The 18,039-nt window shown below is 36.0% G+C and overlaps 1 protein-coding gene and 1 non-coding gene across 5 annotated transcripts; both read left to right on the forward strand.

Moving 5' to 3' along the window:
- The first annotated feature begins 792 nt into the window (after positions 1 to 792).
- Positions 793 to 883, forward strand: LOC127521565 (small nucleolar RNA SNORD60). Its single transcript, XR_007932400.1, has one exon. It is a non-coding gene; the product is annotated as a small nucleolar RNA SNORD60 (small nucleolar RNA).
- Positions 884 to 1,881: 998 nt separating this feature from the next.
- On the forward strand, positions 1,882 to 17,205 carry LOC127514774 (monocyte to macrophage differentiation factor 2). 4 transcript variants are annotated; one of them, XM_051897964.1, is made up of 8 exons: positions 1,882 to 2,130; positions 3,904 to 4,144; positions 4,548 to 4,629; positions 8,514 to 8,674; positions 8,876 to 8,950; positions 10,019 to 10,120; positions 10,727 to 10,796; positions 12,000 to 17,205. In XM_051897964.1, exons 3-8 carry the CDS (start codon positions 4,552 to 4,554, stop codon positions 12,201 to 12,203), a joined length of 690 nt encoding a protein of 229 aa, XP_051753924.1. In that variant the 5' UTR covers positions 1,882 to 2,130; positions 3,904 to 4,144; positions 4,548 to 4,551; the 3' UTR covers positions 12,204 to 17,205. The 4 variants fall into 4 exon arrangements, with proteins under 4 accessions (XP_051753924.1, XP_051753933.1, XP_051753908.1 ...); XM_051897973.1 differs by having other exon boundaries at positions 4,016 to 4,144; XM_051897956.1 differs by lacking the exon at positions 3,904 to 4,144 and having other exon boundaries at positions 1,887 to 2,130; positions 12,000 to 12,189; positions 12,331 to 17,205.
- The last annotated feature ends 834 nt before the right edge of the window (positions 17,206 to 18,039 follow it).

Raw genomic sequence — 18,039 nt, forward strand, 5'->3', positions numbered from 1 at the left:
TACTTTGTGTGCCATAAAAACAAAATAACGACTTTATTCAACTGTCTAGTGATGGGTGATTTCAAAACACTGCTTCATGAAGCTTCAAAGCTTTACAAATCTTGTTTTGAATCAGTGGTTCGGAGCTTGTATCAACTGCCAAAGTCACATGACTTCAGTAAATGATGCTTCGTTACGACACAAACGTTTCATAATTTCATTGGTTTGCGTCACTTTGGCTGTTTGATACAAGCTCTGAACCACTGATTCGAAACAAAAGATTCGTAAAGCTTCATGAAGCAGTGTTTTGAAATTGCCCGTCACTAGATATTGTTGAATAAAGTCATTTTGTTTAACTTTTTTTGGCACTCGTCGCTTCATAACATTAAGGTTGAACCACTGTAGTCGCGTGAACTATTTTAGATATCTTTAGTAGCTTTCTGGGCATTTGAAAGTGTTAATTATCTTACGGTCAATGGAGGCCTCCCTGAGCCATCGGATTTTATCAAAAATATCTTAATTTGTGTTCCGAAATGAACAAAGGTCTTACAGGTGTGGAACGACATGAGGGTGAGTAACGACAGAATTTTCATTTTTGGCTGAACTAGCCCTTTAAGGTATGGCATTTCAGCTACTGAGGTTGCTCTGTTTTTTCCCTATCAGCTTTCACTGACGGTTCAAATGTTGGAGTTCCTGACTGCAAAAAAGTAGTTTTGTGAGGTGAGACCCTCTTCATTTCTCCTAATATTGCAAGTTTGTGAAATGTACTGCTTAACTGATCCATGGTGAATGAGTCTGATATAAAAATGATTGAGCCGCTGATGACTTCTACTACTAATACTTTTCTGACACCTCGTATGAACGCTGTATTCAGCAGCTGATTATGAACTGTAGTCTGAGGCTCTTTTACAATCACATGTATTAAGCAAATTTAGGATTCCAATGTGCATGCTAATGGTTTATGCCTTTTTATAGAGAACATGTAATGTTAATAGGCAAGATTCTGCTTTTCAGCATTATAGGCTTTTTGTCTTCACATGCTCTCGGAAGTATCGTAAATACGAGTTTCCTAGGTTTAAAAATTTCACATGAACACCTCATTTCGAATGCGGCGAGCTTGTAATCACGACTTCAGAAGTGGGAATTATCAAATTTCCGATAGCACGTGAAGGCAGCATTAGCCCCAAATCTTATTTAAATCCCAATCTGGTGAGGACATGGCTACAAAAGTCATGGAAATTCAAAGTGTGGCAACTCTTATTTTTGTAAGTTGCATTTAAAGTATGGCATTTCAGCTACTGAGGTTGCTTTGTTTTTTTTCCCCATCAGCTTTCACTGATGGTTCGAATGTTGGACTTCCTGACTGCGCAAAAAAAAAAAGTGGATTTGTGAGGTGAGACCCTTTTAAGTTTTCTCCTAATATTGCAAAATTTTGTGACATGTATTACTTAACTGATCCATGGTTAATAGGTCTGATTGTGAACTCTCCTAGAGCAGTTTAACTTCCTAAGATGCAATGTACCCTTGAATGATGCACCTTTACATCTTCATTTTTATTTGCAGAGGACCAAGAAATCCATCCGGTGGCGTTCAGTTTGGAATACGATCGCCTGTTTATGCATGGATGCCACTGTACAAAAGGGTGCATTTTTGAAACCATGAATATTTTATGTGCTTCTAATTCTGTCTGTGTGTTTCACTGTTTCAATAAAAGTGAACAAAAGCCTTGACTTTATTTATTTTAAACCCCCTTTGGAGCAGTTTACGGTTTCTATACTGTCAAAATATGGACATCAATAATTGATCGATTGAGTTTTTTGAAGCCTTTTTAAAACTGAGAAATGTTGAAACCAAACACGGCATACGTCCAATATCTGAGTGCGGGTAGAGGATCTAATAGACAATACATTGTAGTAAACCCACCATCCTACAGGGATGATCCGCTCCAGACGCTTCTGACTGCAGGAAGACCGTTACATGCTCTCTACTTCCGGATTATTCGCTCAATGATCGCTTCGTAGTTCAACATTCGACTGATGTTTAAGAGCGAGTGTTAATAAATGCGTGTGTCGCTGAGAGACGAGCTCTACGACGTTTTCATCTAGACTCGCGCAACTGTTGGATTTCACGCGTTTAAATGAAACTTGTAAGGTGAGTAAATGCGGCGACGACGACAAAATGAATGATTCGATTAGCTATTTTTCTGAATATAAGCGAGGAAGCCTTCTGTCAATGCTGTCGTTTTCCTGTGCGTTTAGAGCGGTCTTTTGTGATGTGACACCCACGCGCCGCAAAGAAAACCGTTAGCTTACGTGTTCACGTGGGTAATTTAAATAGGTTTTTAAAAAAAAACAAACAAAAAAAAAAAAACCGTCGGTTCTTGAAAGTTACGTTTTACTGTTAATATGATGGTAGTTTCCTATAAATGAGTGTTGATAATTAAAAAACGCGGTGTTCCCTGAACACATTTACGTGTTGCCTGACTGATGGTTAATGGAGTGGTAGGAAAAAGACGCTGTTTTAATGCTTATTTGCGAAGAACTGTGACCATTGTTCAAATCTGACTAAACGTAAACCGCGGGAGCATATAAGATTGAGCTCTCAGGGATTCATTATCGTGCACGAGCGGATGACATCTGGATCTATCAGTGGCTTCGTGAGGATGTGCTGATAGCAAGTGCTAATGGGAAGAGCACATTTGAGTGATGCTGGACTGGCTCTTACGGTTTCAAGTCGTTTAGGTTCAATTAATGTTGTTTATGGCTTCATGACGTAACTTTCGTTTTCCCCCAACATCTATTACATTTACATAATTCAACTAATACGGACAGCCCCTCATCTATCATAAACATGTTTTCAATTTCTGAAAATTATTTTGTGGGGTTTACAGTAAACGCATCTAGGTGGTGTTACCATCCAGGAATTAAGAAAACTAAAATGAAACGGCTAACCCTGGGGAAAAAAGGTAGTCTGGTTTAAAATATTAATAATTCAGAGAATAAATTCTTGCATAACCACCCACATGAAAAAAAAAAAAAAACTATTTACTATAGTAAATTGTAGGATACTGTATACATTATAGTATTTACAACACTTTGTTAATGAATGCTACGGCATACTGTAGTATCAACTATAGTGAACTGATCAACTGTAACTGTATACTTTAGTTTTTACTACAGTAAACTGTAGTGTATTGTAGTATTATATACCATATAGTTGTAGAAAACTTAGTACAGTATTGGGTACAGTAATTTGTTTATATTATTACTGTAGTTGTTATATTACCACAACTATATAATTGCCACAACAAATTAATTCAAGTACTTTAATATAGTATGGTTCAAAAACACTATAATATTTACTATAAATTACCAGAGTATTTTTTTCACGTGCAGAGGACCATGACTCAATAGTAGTATTATTATTTTTAATATAGTAGATTTTCTGATCTTTTTATGAAAATGACATGTTTGTTGATATTCATTTTACAAATAGTTTCTGTATGTACTCATAGGGTGTATGAGTTTTAGTGAATGTTGACCATTATAATGAATACTAGAACAAATTTAGGCCACGTTATTTGGGTTACTAACAATAGAAATCAGGACAGATGTTTTGAACTAGATGTGGTCATTAAGTAACAACCATAGCAAAAGTCAAATCAGTTTAGTTTGACCTCATTGCAATTTGCATATTTCAGACTTTAGCCATCATGAGATGCTGTGTTGCCACACAAATCGGTTTTTATTGCTTTTTGTTCTTGCAAATAGCTGCTCCATCAATCTCAACTGCTCTGAACATGAACATTTAGTAAAATTATGTAATATTATCATCCTTCTAAGTAATGTGCATTAATTTATACCACATTAGTACTGAATTGGCACATAATGTCCATCTCTTCATCTAAGTTTCTCTCTTTGACAGCAAAACTAGTGGTCTTGAATTCAAAGTGTCACTTTTGTGGTACAAAAGAACAAGGAAAAAGATCCACGCACAGCCTCATTCCTCACAGTCTCATATGTTTCCATGCCAACAGTGACATCAGCACTGTGTAAGGATGTGTGTAAGGATGAAAGACTCCTCTGCTGTGGTTCTCCATGGTTACCAGACACTGCCAGCCAACTGCAAAAGTTATCATCAGTCACATGATCATTTGACCTATATGGTGATTAACTCGTCAGAAATTATAATAAATCAGTGCATTAATGCATATATTTGAGAAAAAAAAAAAAAGCTGTTCATACATGTTCCATAATTTTCTACATTTTATTAAAAAAGGCAGATTTTTATTTTCATGCAGTACATCGTGTGAAATGTATGGTGACATTTGTGGTGTATTTTACTGACTATAGCATTAACAGTAGCATATATGTCGAGTTACAGACTTATTTATTCGACAAATTTTATAGTAATCACAAATTAATGTTGTTAAACAACATTCAAACACAAATGTTAAGAGCAGCATTACTGTAGCTTTAGGTAAGCAGGTAGGTAATAGTATGTTATGCATTTCTTTTTAAGTTTTTAAGTAATTAGCATCCATTTTCTATCTTCCTTTTTACTTTTAGATTTATGAACAATCGTGCACCATCTAACAAGAGATATCAGCCAACGGAATATGAGCACGCTGCTAACTGCGCCACACATGCGGTGAGTTGTGTGTTTACAGTCTTAACATTTACATTTATTCATTTAGTAGTAAGCGACTTAAAATTGAGGAATACAACAAGTGATTAATCTAAAGAGGAAATAAAAACAAGTGTAATACGAAGTTTTAGCCATCGTTCAGGGGTGCGTTTCCCAAAGCGAACTATGGTCGCAAGTTCTGTCGTTACCATTAGAGTTCAGTGAGACTTACGACCATATTTGACTAACAATGTTTTCGGGAAATGCACCCCAGGATAGTACAAGCTAGAATAGGGAGGGATTAAGAAATAGTAAGAAATAGTTCATAAGTGAAGGAAAAGTGAAATATATTTATTTTATTAATATTCAGCAGGCTGCAGTTAAAGGTGCAGTAAGAGATTTCTGAGAAACGCTGTTGAAAGTGGATCAGACGGAGCACCAAAACACACTTGTAGCCAATCAGAACTAAGGGGTGTGTCCACTCATGATGGGGAAGGTGCCTGTGTTGCAGGGCCTAAAACTAACTTTTTGCCACACCTGATAATGGCTGGTCACTTAAGAAAATCTACCGGCCATGAAACAGTTTTTGCAAAAACATGCACTTTTGACACCCAAATTTTGGAGACCAGTGAAAAATTACAATTCTCTGTTTCAATTTTGATACTACAGCTAAAACTACTAGCTACTAGTTTACAACATTATTAAAGACAAGTAAAAAGACAGTAATAAAATAAGAACAAATAATCAAATTACAAGAAAAAGCATAAATAAATATAGTATAACAAAGACACAAATGAAATAAACAGTGCTTTTTGGGTTTTTCAGGTAGGTCTAACAGTAGTTTTCAGGTACAGAAATTTAATAAAGTAAGCAAATGTTAAATAACACTGCATAATCTTCACTGTATAAATTAAACATCCTTATTAATTAATCCTTATTAAAGTTAATCAGTCAAGAGTAGTGAGTGATTTTTTTCTTTGTCCTTTGTTGTTTGATTAACATTAAAAAGCAGGAATATTAGGCTGCTGTCACTTTAAGAGCAAATGCACTGATCTAATATACTGATACTGAACACATGTGTTTACGTTCTCAACTGTTTATGTTCACTTAAGACATAACCGACTATGTTAACTAGGATACTCACTATTTTTTGACATAATTTTGTGTGAATTTGTCCGCTAAAGTGCCAGAAGACGTGAAAGAGAGCTCAGTTTAGTATTCGTGTGCTGTCTGAGACGTGGCTTTCTGGGTGCGCGCTTTAGTTGTATGCACACACAAAACTTTTGCGTTTTGCGTCTTCTTGCGCTTGAATATTTAAATTGTCAACGCTTAAAACTTTTGTGACAATGCTGCGCTGGCTTGTCAACTGTCCCGAGGGTCGTTCACGTTTGATCACGTTCATGCATTTTTAGAATCCATAAAAATGGTACCGGCCAACTGGCGAGTGACACTTGGCAAGTGTTTAGGCACTGCTGTTTTGCATAGTGTGTTTGTGAATTTAGAGGTGGAGCTATCAAGATAGGGGTGTGATTGGGGCGTGTTTACTGCATTGTTACTGCACTGGGCGTGTTTAATCACTTACTGCACCTTTTAATGTTTTTTTCTTAACAAAGTTCAGGAGGAGCATGTTCAAATAATCAACCTAATTAGCACGAGAGGTGTATAGCCAACCTACCTCAATCCCATTACATTTTTCCAGCATCCCTCCAACTCCTCACTCTTAAAGGGTTAGTTCACCCAAAAATTAATCACCATCATATCCTTCTGAAAGATTTCTGTACCTCCATTGACAGCTACCGCTTTGACGCTTCAAAGAGTTCATAAAGAGATCGTAAAACTAATCCATATGAATTGAAGGGTTTAGTCCAATTTTTTCACTTTATATGATGAACAGATTGAATTTAGGCTTTTATTCACGTGGTAGGAGAAACCATGTGCCAGTGATGTAGTTTATATGTAGAAGAGGAGAGGTCTAAGAGGTCCATACTTAATCATAAGTATATACATTAAATAAATACCATACAATTGTTTTGAAATCATTTCCTATATAGTCTACAGTTCGCACATATTGTTCTATTTAAATAATCTGTGACTAAATTAAATTTGCCTGGGAAGAGGAACTTGTGGTGGAAATTCCTTTTGAAATATGGGGATTTGTCCACAGGTGTTCCATTAATGCAAGACACTGTCTTATTCAGTTTAAAGTGCTTCATAGGCTTCATTATTCCAAGTGTACATTGAACAAAATATTTCCAAAAGTGTCTCCATTATGTGACAGATGCCAGCCTGTCTCATTGCTATATTATGTGTCCAAAATTACGTTTCTGGAACAAAGTTTTCCAGGTTTTTTTCAGATACATTGGACATATGTTTTGAACCAGATCCTATAATAATTATATTTGGAGTTTCTGAAGAATTTTTGAGACTTAGACTGGTCAGTAACGTGTTTACCCAACATGCAAAGCACGCTATTGCGTGGGGCCCCACGGGCTTGGGGGGCCCCCGCGATTTCTCCCGAGGGGGACCCCACGGTGGTGTAGTCTACGTGATACGCAGTATATGCCGTATACACACTAGGAAAGGTCAAGGATTTGCATATACCCACTTTAAAAAGCGTGAGGAGATGAACTTGGCTCTTTAATGTGCCGTGACAGATCGTAACGCCTCAGTTCAAGAGAAGGGGCAGCCTGACGCGCACGTAAACTGATCCTCCGCTTTAATACCAGTTAGAGCACAAAATAAACATGAATGAACTAAAGGTATGTTAAAAGATACAGAACAACTTACCGAAGTCCATATCATGTCTCATGTAATCGCGCTCAATCATTGTTTCAACGGCGGAAAGACGTTAATAAAATATCTTGTAATAAACAAACGTAACGTCACATTTACCTCAGAACGAACATATTCATCATGACCATAAACTTGTTAGTCAGCTAGAAAAATGAACTCTAGAGAGGAGCATTTAGCTTAATATATGCACCATATTACATATTAATTATAATTTTTAATGTACTTCAATAGGTTATAATAATGCATGTTTAAAAAAATCCATCAAGTTGACAGCCACCATTTAAATGTTTATATTTCAAAAAACGAATTAGAGTAGAAATAATTTTAAAGTTAGTAGGCTTATTATATATTATAAAAATTCCTTAAGTGTAATGTAAGTTTGTATACAAATAAGTTAATTTTAACCTACAATATTAACGTAGTACCAACTGATCCACATATATTTTACAGCATTAGTTGAGAGATTTTTTTTTTTCTTGAGAAAATTTGCCATGTACTGTCTGTACCTGATATTGGCTACAGTATATCTAAAATAACTGATACTGAATCGAATTGCAAGCTTGTGAATCGAAATGTATAACTATGATGACAGACTGGCAGGAAATTATGCAAAACAGAAAACAAACAGTCCAAACACAGGGTGATATTGTGACATACTGATAAGCCTAATCTTATCATTTTTGGTAATAATAGTTGCAACCTGCACTCTTAAATGTGCATCGAAAATTGCCAGCTGATAATCCCCTGGGAACACGATCAAATCTCCCAGAGATTTGCTTAGGGCCCCCAATAACCTAAACACGCCACTGACACTGGTATAACAACAGTTTGTTTCATATGGGTTAATCTCTGCCAAAAAAAACTTTTGGAAGAAACATGGCTGACAGAGGTGACTGGTACACTACATTTAGAAAGAAATACCCTAAAAGACAAGATTTAACAAAAGTTTGGTCCCCTTTTTATTTCTTTTCTGCAAGCTTGTGATTAATGTTTTAATATGCATTCATTACCTGCTTTTACCTACTGGAAAACAAGATTAGTTACAAACGATCTTCTACTGAAATACCAAATAAAAACATTTAAACACATAATCTGCGATTATATTTTATTCTCAGCTCTGGATCATTCCCAGCATTGTGGGAGGGATCTTGTTGTACTTCTTATCTGATGACCACTGGGAGGAGATCTCAGCATGGCTTTATGGGGCAGGACTATCAAGTCTTTTCATCATATCCACAGTTTTCCATACCGTCTCCTGGAAAAAGAGTCATCTCCGGTAAGGCTTTTGATCAGTATGTTGTTCACGCGATCCAGACACTTGAACATGAATGTCTAGCAAGTTGCAAGTGTGTGTTTGGTTTCATTTCGTGAAATTAAGCTAGTGTAGTTGGAAGAATCTTTTAGACCCATCTGATAATCCAGCTTCATATTTATTTACACATGTACTTGAGAAGTGATATCTTACTTTATTTTTTAGATCGGTTGAACACTGTTTCCACATGTGCGACAGGATGGTGATCTATTTCTTCATTGCTGCATCCTACACACCTTGGTGAGCTCATGTACAGAGTGAATGTTGTTTATGCATCAATTTGAGAAATGAGTTTTCAGTCTGCTTTAGTGATTAATGGTTTTGTGTTTGGCTGTCACAAAGTCATCTCTTCTCTGATGATGTGTTTACTGGCGTGAGGGCGGGACAACCTGTCACTCACAGCAACAATCCAATCAATTCCAGATGGGCAAAATCAATTCCCGCTTTACATTTTTTTCTTGTTCAGGAAGCTGTTTCACTCTGATATACACTGATGAGCCAAAACATTATGAGCAGTCACAGGTGAAGAGAATATCATTGATCATCTCCTAACAAGGCCACATATTAATGTCTGGGTAGATTAGATGGCAAGCAAACAATCAGTTCCTGTAATCATTGTGTTGGATGAAGGAGAAATGGGCAGGAATAAAGATCTGAGCGACTTGACAAGGGCCAAATTGTACTTTTAGTAATCAACTGTACTTTTACATTTATTTATTTGGCAAACACCTTTATTCAAACGGATTTACTACAGTGCATTCAGGGCCAGATTTACTAAACAGGGCAAATTTGCACAAAAGCGCGGATTGGAAAGTTCTGTGCTTGATCTACTGACGATGCACAAATTAAAGAACACAGACGCAGATGGATCATTTCCATAATGACCAACACAATCTACCAAGAGCAACGCAAATTAGCGGCAAATTAGGTTTAAGACGTGCTTTATTTGGGCGGTAAATAATGGTGCAAATACCAGTGAATTGACTAGCGCAAACCTTAGTAAATTACCTTGCATGATTCATTTAAATATTCTCCTCCCATAAATGTCACGTCTGAAAGGGAAGCTCCTACAAATGCTTACGCAATAAGGTCAGCCGCAAAAATAACCCTGTCCACGCCTTTTCAGTGCTAATTTTTCACTGCGTGTCTTTAGTTTTTTAACACCAAAAGAGGGTTTGCGCTGGAGTAAGCTGTTAGTAAATCTGGCCCTTAGTGTTTATATTCCCTGGGAATCAAACTGTGAGACTTTCACAGATAGTTGATGTTCAAAACAGCATTTATATTAAGGATCTAATGGCTTTATGGCAGGCTGACGCTGCGGGAGCTCGGTCCATGGGCTGCCCACATGCGTTGGGTTGTCTGGGTCATGGCCTCTGGAGGAACTGCCTATGTATTCTTCTTCCATGAAAGGTGAGCATGTGTTTGACAAATGACAAATACACTTTAAAAAATGCTGGGTTAAAAACAACCCAAGTTGGGTTGAAAATGGACAAACCCAGCGATTGGGTTGTTTTAACCCAGCGGTTGGGTTAAATGTTTGCCCGATGTGCTGGGCAGTTTTATTTAACTCAACTATTGTTTAAAAATTACTATATGGCTGACTTAAAATGAACCCAAAATATGTTGGAAATTAAAAATCAGACACATAATTACTAGAGGCAACAATAATAATGAAAAGGTGAACATTTAATTAATAAGCAACTTAATACATTTTTATTGTTTAATTATTATTTATTAAACATATTAATAAATGTTCATTTCCAACATATTTTGGGTTCATTTTAAGCAAGCAATACAGTTATTTGTAAATAATAGTTGAGTTAAATAAAACTACCCAGCAGGTTGGGCAAACATTTAACCCAACCGCTGGGTTAAAACAACCCAAATGCTGTGTTTGTCCATTTTCAACTCAACTCAACCAGCATTTTTTATAGTGTAGTGTTTAGTTTTTCTTCAATTTTTATTTTGGATACGTTTTCTGTGCTACAGGTGTTTCTTGTGTCCTTTGTGTTACAGGTTTAAAGTTGTAGAGCTGATTTGTTACATAGCAATGGGTGTTTTTCCCGCCCTTGTTATTCTCTCTATGGTAAGAAAATGAATGCTTTCAGTTGAAAATGTCATGACAGACTAGGGTTGGGTATCGTTTGAATTTTAACATTTCCGATTCCAATTCTGCTTATCGATTACGGTGCTCATTGATTCCTAATTTTGATTCCAATTACGTAAAAAAAAAAAGAAAAACAACTTAAGATATCATTCACATTTATTCTAAGTCTTATTGCAAAACATTTCATTGTAGCTGAATACCATGAACAAAAATCAACAGGCTCAAGAACACTTACACAAGGAACTTTTGACTATGGTTTAAAAATACCATAGCAAAAACAACTAGCCTAACTAATATACATTTATTTAATAAAAACAAGTAAACACTCATCAATTAAAAAAAGAACAAATAAATGAATTAGCAATCGCACAAATAAATACAAATGAACAAAGATATGATTGAAATAAACAATGTTTTATCATTTTCAGGTACAGAAACTATAAATGTAAAATAACACTGCACATTATAAATAAAATATACATTACAAATATAGTTCAAAAAGTTATTCAGTGAAGAACAGCGAGTGAATTTTCTCTTTGTCCTTTGTTGATTGATTAATGTTATTATAGAGACAGCAGCAGGAATATGAGGCTGCTGTCACTTTAAGGCCGTGTGTTCACCAAAGCGTTTTTTTCCCAAGGTTAGCGTATTTTTCCAATTGTTTTCAATGGAAGGCGCCGCGTTTTTAAAACGGTGTTAGCGTAATGAGGCACTTTCACGCTGAGCACTTGCCGTTTTTTACTTGTCACCGAGAGTTGAAGAATGTTCGACCTTGGGTTCAAATGCAGCGCTCATCACTGTCACTTTTACACTTTTTTAAACTGACCAGCCACCACATTTTGCTTGTACAATCATAGCAGAGTCATAGCAGATACTTTACATTGCATCAACATTTTTATATAGAAACAATATAGAAACAAACTGTATGTGAAATGAGATACTAGTAACACTCCCGTGGATATTCCGTATCATAGCGAGTGAAGCCATTGACTACCATCCTACTATGGTAGTCAATGGGGGCGAGATCTGCTTGGTTACAAACATTCGTCCAAATATCTTCCTTTGACAGAATTTTCATTTTTGGGTAAATATCCAGTTGCAGAATTGGAATCGATTTTCAATTCCCAACCCTATGACAGACTAATTAGAAACAAATTATATGTCTGTCTGTTTTCCTTATAGGCGGACAGGTCAGGTCTGTGTGAGCTGTTGGCTGGTGGCGGGTGTTATGTGTTGGGCATGGTGTTCTTTAAAAGCGATGGAATAGTGCCCTTTGCTCACGCTATATGGCACCTCTTTGTTGCAATGGGAGCAGGCATCCATTACTATGCCATCTGGAAGTACCTGTACACACCTCTCAATCAACCAACCAGTACGGCCCGGTGACACAAACATGCATACACCTAACCACACAATCATTTGAAGTGCTAAAATTCTAAAATATTGTTTTTTTTCTGTTGTGTTTTTGCTAGCGAACAGTTTGACTGATGTAACTCTTGTCACTTATTAATAGGTCTTTAACTAGCACATACAACAGAAATTACAACTAGCCTTTGTGAGACTACAGGCAAGCAGGGGTCATTTTGGACCTGAAGCCGTGTGCGATCCTGTGACTGATGATAAGGATCCAGAACATGAACATTTCTGGAAAAGACTATGGATGAATTACAGTACATGAAGGTTTACAATTTTTTAAAAAGGTATACACCGAGCAAATGTAAAATCACTGCCAGATATTTGTAAAAACACTCATCCTGGATAGTAATTACTTGACTACAGTTTAAAGGTATTTCTGTAGTGTTTTTTAAATCGATGTGGGACTATTCTGCCAATTCTGCCACTGCCAGTGGGGAGATATTCTTATTTCCTTCAGAAATATGAATATGTTTCGTATTACTGTACACAGTATCGATTCTCCATGCTTCTAGTCTAGTGCAAGTCTGTTGCATTTTTGGATGTGTAATGTCTTTGGAAAATGCCACAAGTGCTTGATGACAATGTCCAGGGAAAGATTTGCCTGGACAGGCCATATGATTTCATGGCTTAAAGGATAAGTTTAGGGTTTTTCGACCACATTATGATTGTGTTTTTTTCTTTCTTTCAGGTAACTTTAAAATATGGTTCATTTGATTAACTAAAATACAATTTAAAAACTATTATTTAATATTTTAAATAATATTAAATTACTAAATCAAATAGGGTTTCAGAAACAAAAAAATATTTAGGAGTTAGGTCACATAGCTCACTTGCATGGGGTTTTAAAGTGCCCCTATTATGCTTTTTTTGGATATTACCTTTCATGCAGTGTTTAATAGAGCCGTTTGTGAAGGTAAAAGGCCTGCAAAGTTTCAAAGATCAAAGTGCACGACAAATAAACTTATTGTCTCCTAAAAGAAAGAATCCATTCTGAACTGAGTCGTCAGCAATTCCTGTCTCACTTCATGTTACAAACCTACATAACAATGTAACTAATTTGCATAACGCCAGCCTATGGTCTTCATTGGCTGCCGGCAAACAGCGTCTACTTTGCCCCACCCTCAAACACTGTAGTTGTAGCTGAGACTGGAAGAGTTTGGTTCGTGTTAAGATGATATTTTCAGTGCTGCGAATCATGGAATTGAACTGGAATTTATACGGTAAAATGGACGCCATCGTTACATTGTTTGTATCACTGTGTATAAAGTGCTGAGGAATCCTCCGGAGCTGAAATTCAGATATGGTAATGGGCGTTTTGTTCCCAACATGTGCTGTAAGTGGTAGACCAATCACAACAGACTGGGCCATCTGACCAATAAGAGCAGAGTAGGCTCTTGAAAAGGAAGGGCTTAGAGAGACAATCTTTGAACGAACCACTTTTAGACTCTTTGAGGAATAAAGTGATGTGCAATCTATATGACAAAATGACAGTGTTTTTTGACTTTAGATGCATGTAAACCTATTGTAGGAGACTCCAAAACTAAATTAGGAACCTTTAAAATAGCATAATAGGGGCACTTTATAGGCTTTTGCCCCGGGCATTCAATTCCAGTGAAAATGTGAAAATAATTTATTTAATTATTTATTTCAACTTTAAGCTGCTGTAGATGTTACATTTTGTATGAATGCTTAACAGGATATGAAAAACAGATACACTGAAAATCGCCAGCTATTTGCCTTTCATGAACAGGAGTAAAAATTACATTTAAAGAGAACACTGGACTGATTTTAGTCAGGTTCACCTTAAAAGTCGCTAAAGGAACGGTTCACCTAAAACTGAAAATTCTCTCATCATTTAGTTCCATACTCGTATGTTTTTGTCTTTCTTCTGTAGATTACTAAATTAAATGTTTAGCAGATTTTCCAGTCTACATTGCATTCTGGCTCCATAAATAATAAAACTGCAACAATAAAATACCATAAAAAAGGTTTCTCATTTCGTGTTCTATGCAAGAAAGAAAATCATAGAGGTCTGGAACAACATGAGGGTGTAAATAATGACAGAATTTTCACTTTTGGATGAATTATAATACACATTTAGTACACTTTTGTGATAATACGGTTTTTAGTACAATCTCAGCTTCATCGTCTGACTACTAATGTTCAAGGTTTGTAAATTAGCCATCTGTTCATTGGACTGATCAGCCAAAACTTTTGCTCTCAGGGTTGCTATTAAATCACTGGCTGGTACCATCACAATTTCTGAAGCATTTCATTCTTGTTGCGCTCCCTTAGGCCATACATATTTTAATAACTGTTTAACGTTGAAAATAAACTTGAACATTGTAGAAAACGTGTATTTTTGTCATCTTGATCAGGGCTAATAGATAATCAGGGGCACAACCACAGATTGTCAAGTAAAATTTAACACGAACACGCTTGTTTCTCAAACGAATAAACTTAAATCTATTAAACAAGTATTTAAATTTGTATGGCCTTTACAATAATGTAAAACTCTTAAAACGTAACAGAATTTTTCAAAATGTGTATTTATCATTGCTTTACATCTTTAAAGAAGTAATATTTAATGTATTATGAATATAGAAAGTGTTTGGTCAATAGTTGTAATCCATGTGTGCATAATCATATTTAGCTATAAATGCATTATAATGTTGATATTTATGTTTGCTATGTTAAGATTTCACAAGGATTTCATAAGTAATTTTTTTTTCTATTATGTATCCATAAGTTTTATGTCATGATGAGTGAATTTAGCTGAAATGTGTATGCTAAACACCTCGCCTTAGTCCGTGAATATGTATTTACGCTTTTAGTGGACCAACACAGTGAATGTGATTTCACCAAGTACATGATCCTGGATCAACATCTTTATTGGTCCTGAAACAATATTCTAATCAATCAGATTTGAGGGACAAGTTTACAGTGTTATGTCAAGTTTAGGCTTACAATCAGGGTTAGTGACTATATTCTGGTTATAAAATAAGTATTACACTGCTGATGCTGTTAAAGCTACCTCAGGATATTGAAGATGCTGTCTCACCAACAAGTGACATTTCACCGGAAGTTTTCCAGCTGGCTTATATTATTGCAGAAGTTTTTAAGAACGTTCCATGCATATGATCAATTGACACACACCCGCCTCCTGTCACTCACTCATCTCATTCGCTCCGATTGAATAGTTATTGTATTGCGCATAATTTTAGTCATTCCCACAGGTTTCGCGCTCACATCAAAAGCGCACACACCACTGATCTATATAAGCGGCGCTCTCATAAAGTCGCCTCTCAGACAGCTCGCGAGTACCAAATTGACTTCTTTTTCTAGGCTTAATGTGCTTAAATGGTCAAATACATACAAAATTATGTCAAAATGCCCATCTTGCCGAGTAGTCAAATAAACACAGTCAGTTTTGGAACGTAAACAATTGAGAGAAAACGGATCTTGTGTAACAGTATATTGGATCCGTGCATCAGATCTTAAAGTGACAGCAGCCTAATAAACCTGCTGCTGTCTGTCATGTTAATCAAAAAGCATAAAGAGAATCACTCGCTGTATCGTATCGAAGTTAGAAATTCCAGTATCGTGACAATAGGTGCTTCTACGTTAGTGTTATTCACCTATCATTTCCCTCTGATTTTGAGGGTAGGGATAGGGTTAGGGCTAAATGTTCGGACAGGAATATCAACAAAATATGTTGACCCAGGAACATGTCTTACTTGGCAAAATCACGGTGACCTTGCAACAGTCTGTCAGGTACGTTTTGGCTCCCTTAAGGGTTTTAGTTGATAGTAAGGGCTGTTTGTGACTTAAGATTTCAGTTTGAACTTGAAATTGCTTCTGCCCTCATTTTTTTGCTTTACCGAGTTGCATTGACAATATAATTTTCTGTAGATACATAAGACCCTAAGGATCCTTTTAATAACTCAGTAAGTGTTGATGTTACAGAAGCTGTTGCCTATAATGTTCAGTTTTGCAAGTATTATAGAACCCAATGGTAGAATGAGTTTTTAATGATTTCAAATTGTGTTAATGACTTTTGTTATTGTATTAAGTGTTCTCTGTATTTGCCATTGTTGACTGCTTTTTTTAATATCTGTGTTTGGTGTATTCTTCTACTTAATGACAAATGTGTTTACTTGGGAGTATTTTAGGTGATTCAATATGAAGGAGCAGACAGTTTACATCCATCATACAGCTTTCACTGCCACTCAGCCTGAGATTATATACATTTAGATTTCCTTTGACCTTGAATGAAAACAACACATAACTTATTAACGAGTGCATACTGAATGTAAAGTCTCCTTCCTCTCACTTTTGAGTCACTAGAATATGCTGGATGGTGGATAAATGCATTAATTGGTGTTTTTACATGTTGAAATGATGGAAAGCTTATAGTTTACCCTTGACTCAAAGCCAAACGAAAATGCACTACAATACAAGTTATAAAAGACTAATTTAATGCTATTTTGCCCGGAAAAAAATCTTTCTTAAATAATGTATAATGTAGAATTTGGTGTAGTCGGTTCACCAAACTTCACATACATCAGGCTGCCGACCTGTCCTTAATGTTGGGGAGAATTATGAAAATATTAATTCAGTAAAATGAGTGAATCCTCTATTTTAACTTGAAACCTAACCCTGACCTCACTGTAAATATCATTTGTGCCTTTTCTAGTTTGGGTGTGTTTCAGAACAGTTCAAGGCTTTGTGTTGTTGGCCATTCTGCATAAAAATAAATGTCTTTTGATCCTTTCACATGAAGGTATTTGTGATTGTGATTTTTCTGCATTGTTTGTATTGCTCCAGGTTTTGTATTTGTATTAAGACCATGTTATTTCATACCAATGCTTTTTATTAAGGAAACTTCCTTCTCTCTGAATCATTATTTCAGTCCTGCATTCTATGCATTTTGTATGTCTATGGGTTGATCAATAAATACGAAGAATAAACACCCTTTTGAACCCGATTATTCATTCATGTAATACATTGTTTATAATAGCCTACTTTATTTACTGAAAAAAATCCTACTTTTGACTGTCTGTCAAATATATATATTTATTAAATATATTTTTGTGTTTCCATTTGCACAAATAGCAAAAGAAAAACACCACAATTGTGTTTTCACAACTTTCATAAAGAGGAAAAAAAATAGAGAGCAATTGACAACGGCAGTCAGAAGAGAGAAAGACGAATTTTTACCGTCACTAGCGTTAGTTTTTGTAATTTGATGCAAAGGTAATACAATGTATAGTGTTATAAATGTACATACATTTTTTTTAAAATGAAAATATAAAAAACTTTGCAGGATTTACGATATTGATGACCGTTAAAACGCGTCATCACAGTCTGTGAAAAGGGTCTGAGTTTGATTGACAGGCGATCTAACAGTCATAACGCCGCGTCCGCCATTTTGTCCGACAAAGCATTCAGGGGAGTTAATAGATTAACGTCGGTGGATTTGAAGTTTAAAAATTGTGTGTACTGACGTCTTTCCTCGGGTGAAACAATATTCCTTCTGATGTTGATTTGTGTTTATTTGATGCTATAAATGAACTAGTATGAAGAGATTACCGGTTCACGAGCCGCTTAACGATCTGTCACGACACATTAAGGATCAACAAAACGGTACATTTCTTTAAAAATTACAAAATTTGACTTTGTTTCATATCAAAAGTAACCTGGCGACGCGATGTCAGTGTCCTCCTTGCTCCGCGATATAAGCTGTGTCTCATTTCGAAGACTGCGTCCTCCGGAGGTCGAACGCGTCCTTCTTTCACAGGAATTC

The sequence above is a fragment of the Ctenopharyngodon idella genome, chromosome 1, assembly GCF_019924925.1.
Source record: "Ctenopharyngodon idella isolate HZGC_01 chromosome 1, HZGC01, whole genome shotgun sequence".
Classification (NCBI taxonomy): Eukaryota; Metazoa; Chordata; class Actinopteri; order Cypriniformes; family Xenocyprididae; genus Ctenopharyngodon; species Ctenopharyngodon idella.

Excerpts from the sequence above, each read along its gene's own strand:
- LOC127514774 (XM_051897948.1), top strand. Across the intron at positions 8,675-8,875 it reads TGGAAAAAGAGTCATCTCCG|ATCGGTTGAACACTGTTTCC; the intron begins GTAAGGCTTTTG and ends TTTATTTTTTAG. Across the intron at positions 8,951-10,018 it reads GCTGCATCCTACACACCTTG|GCTGACGCTGCGGGAGCTCG; the intron begins GTGAGCTCATGT and ends GCTTTATGGCAG.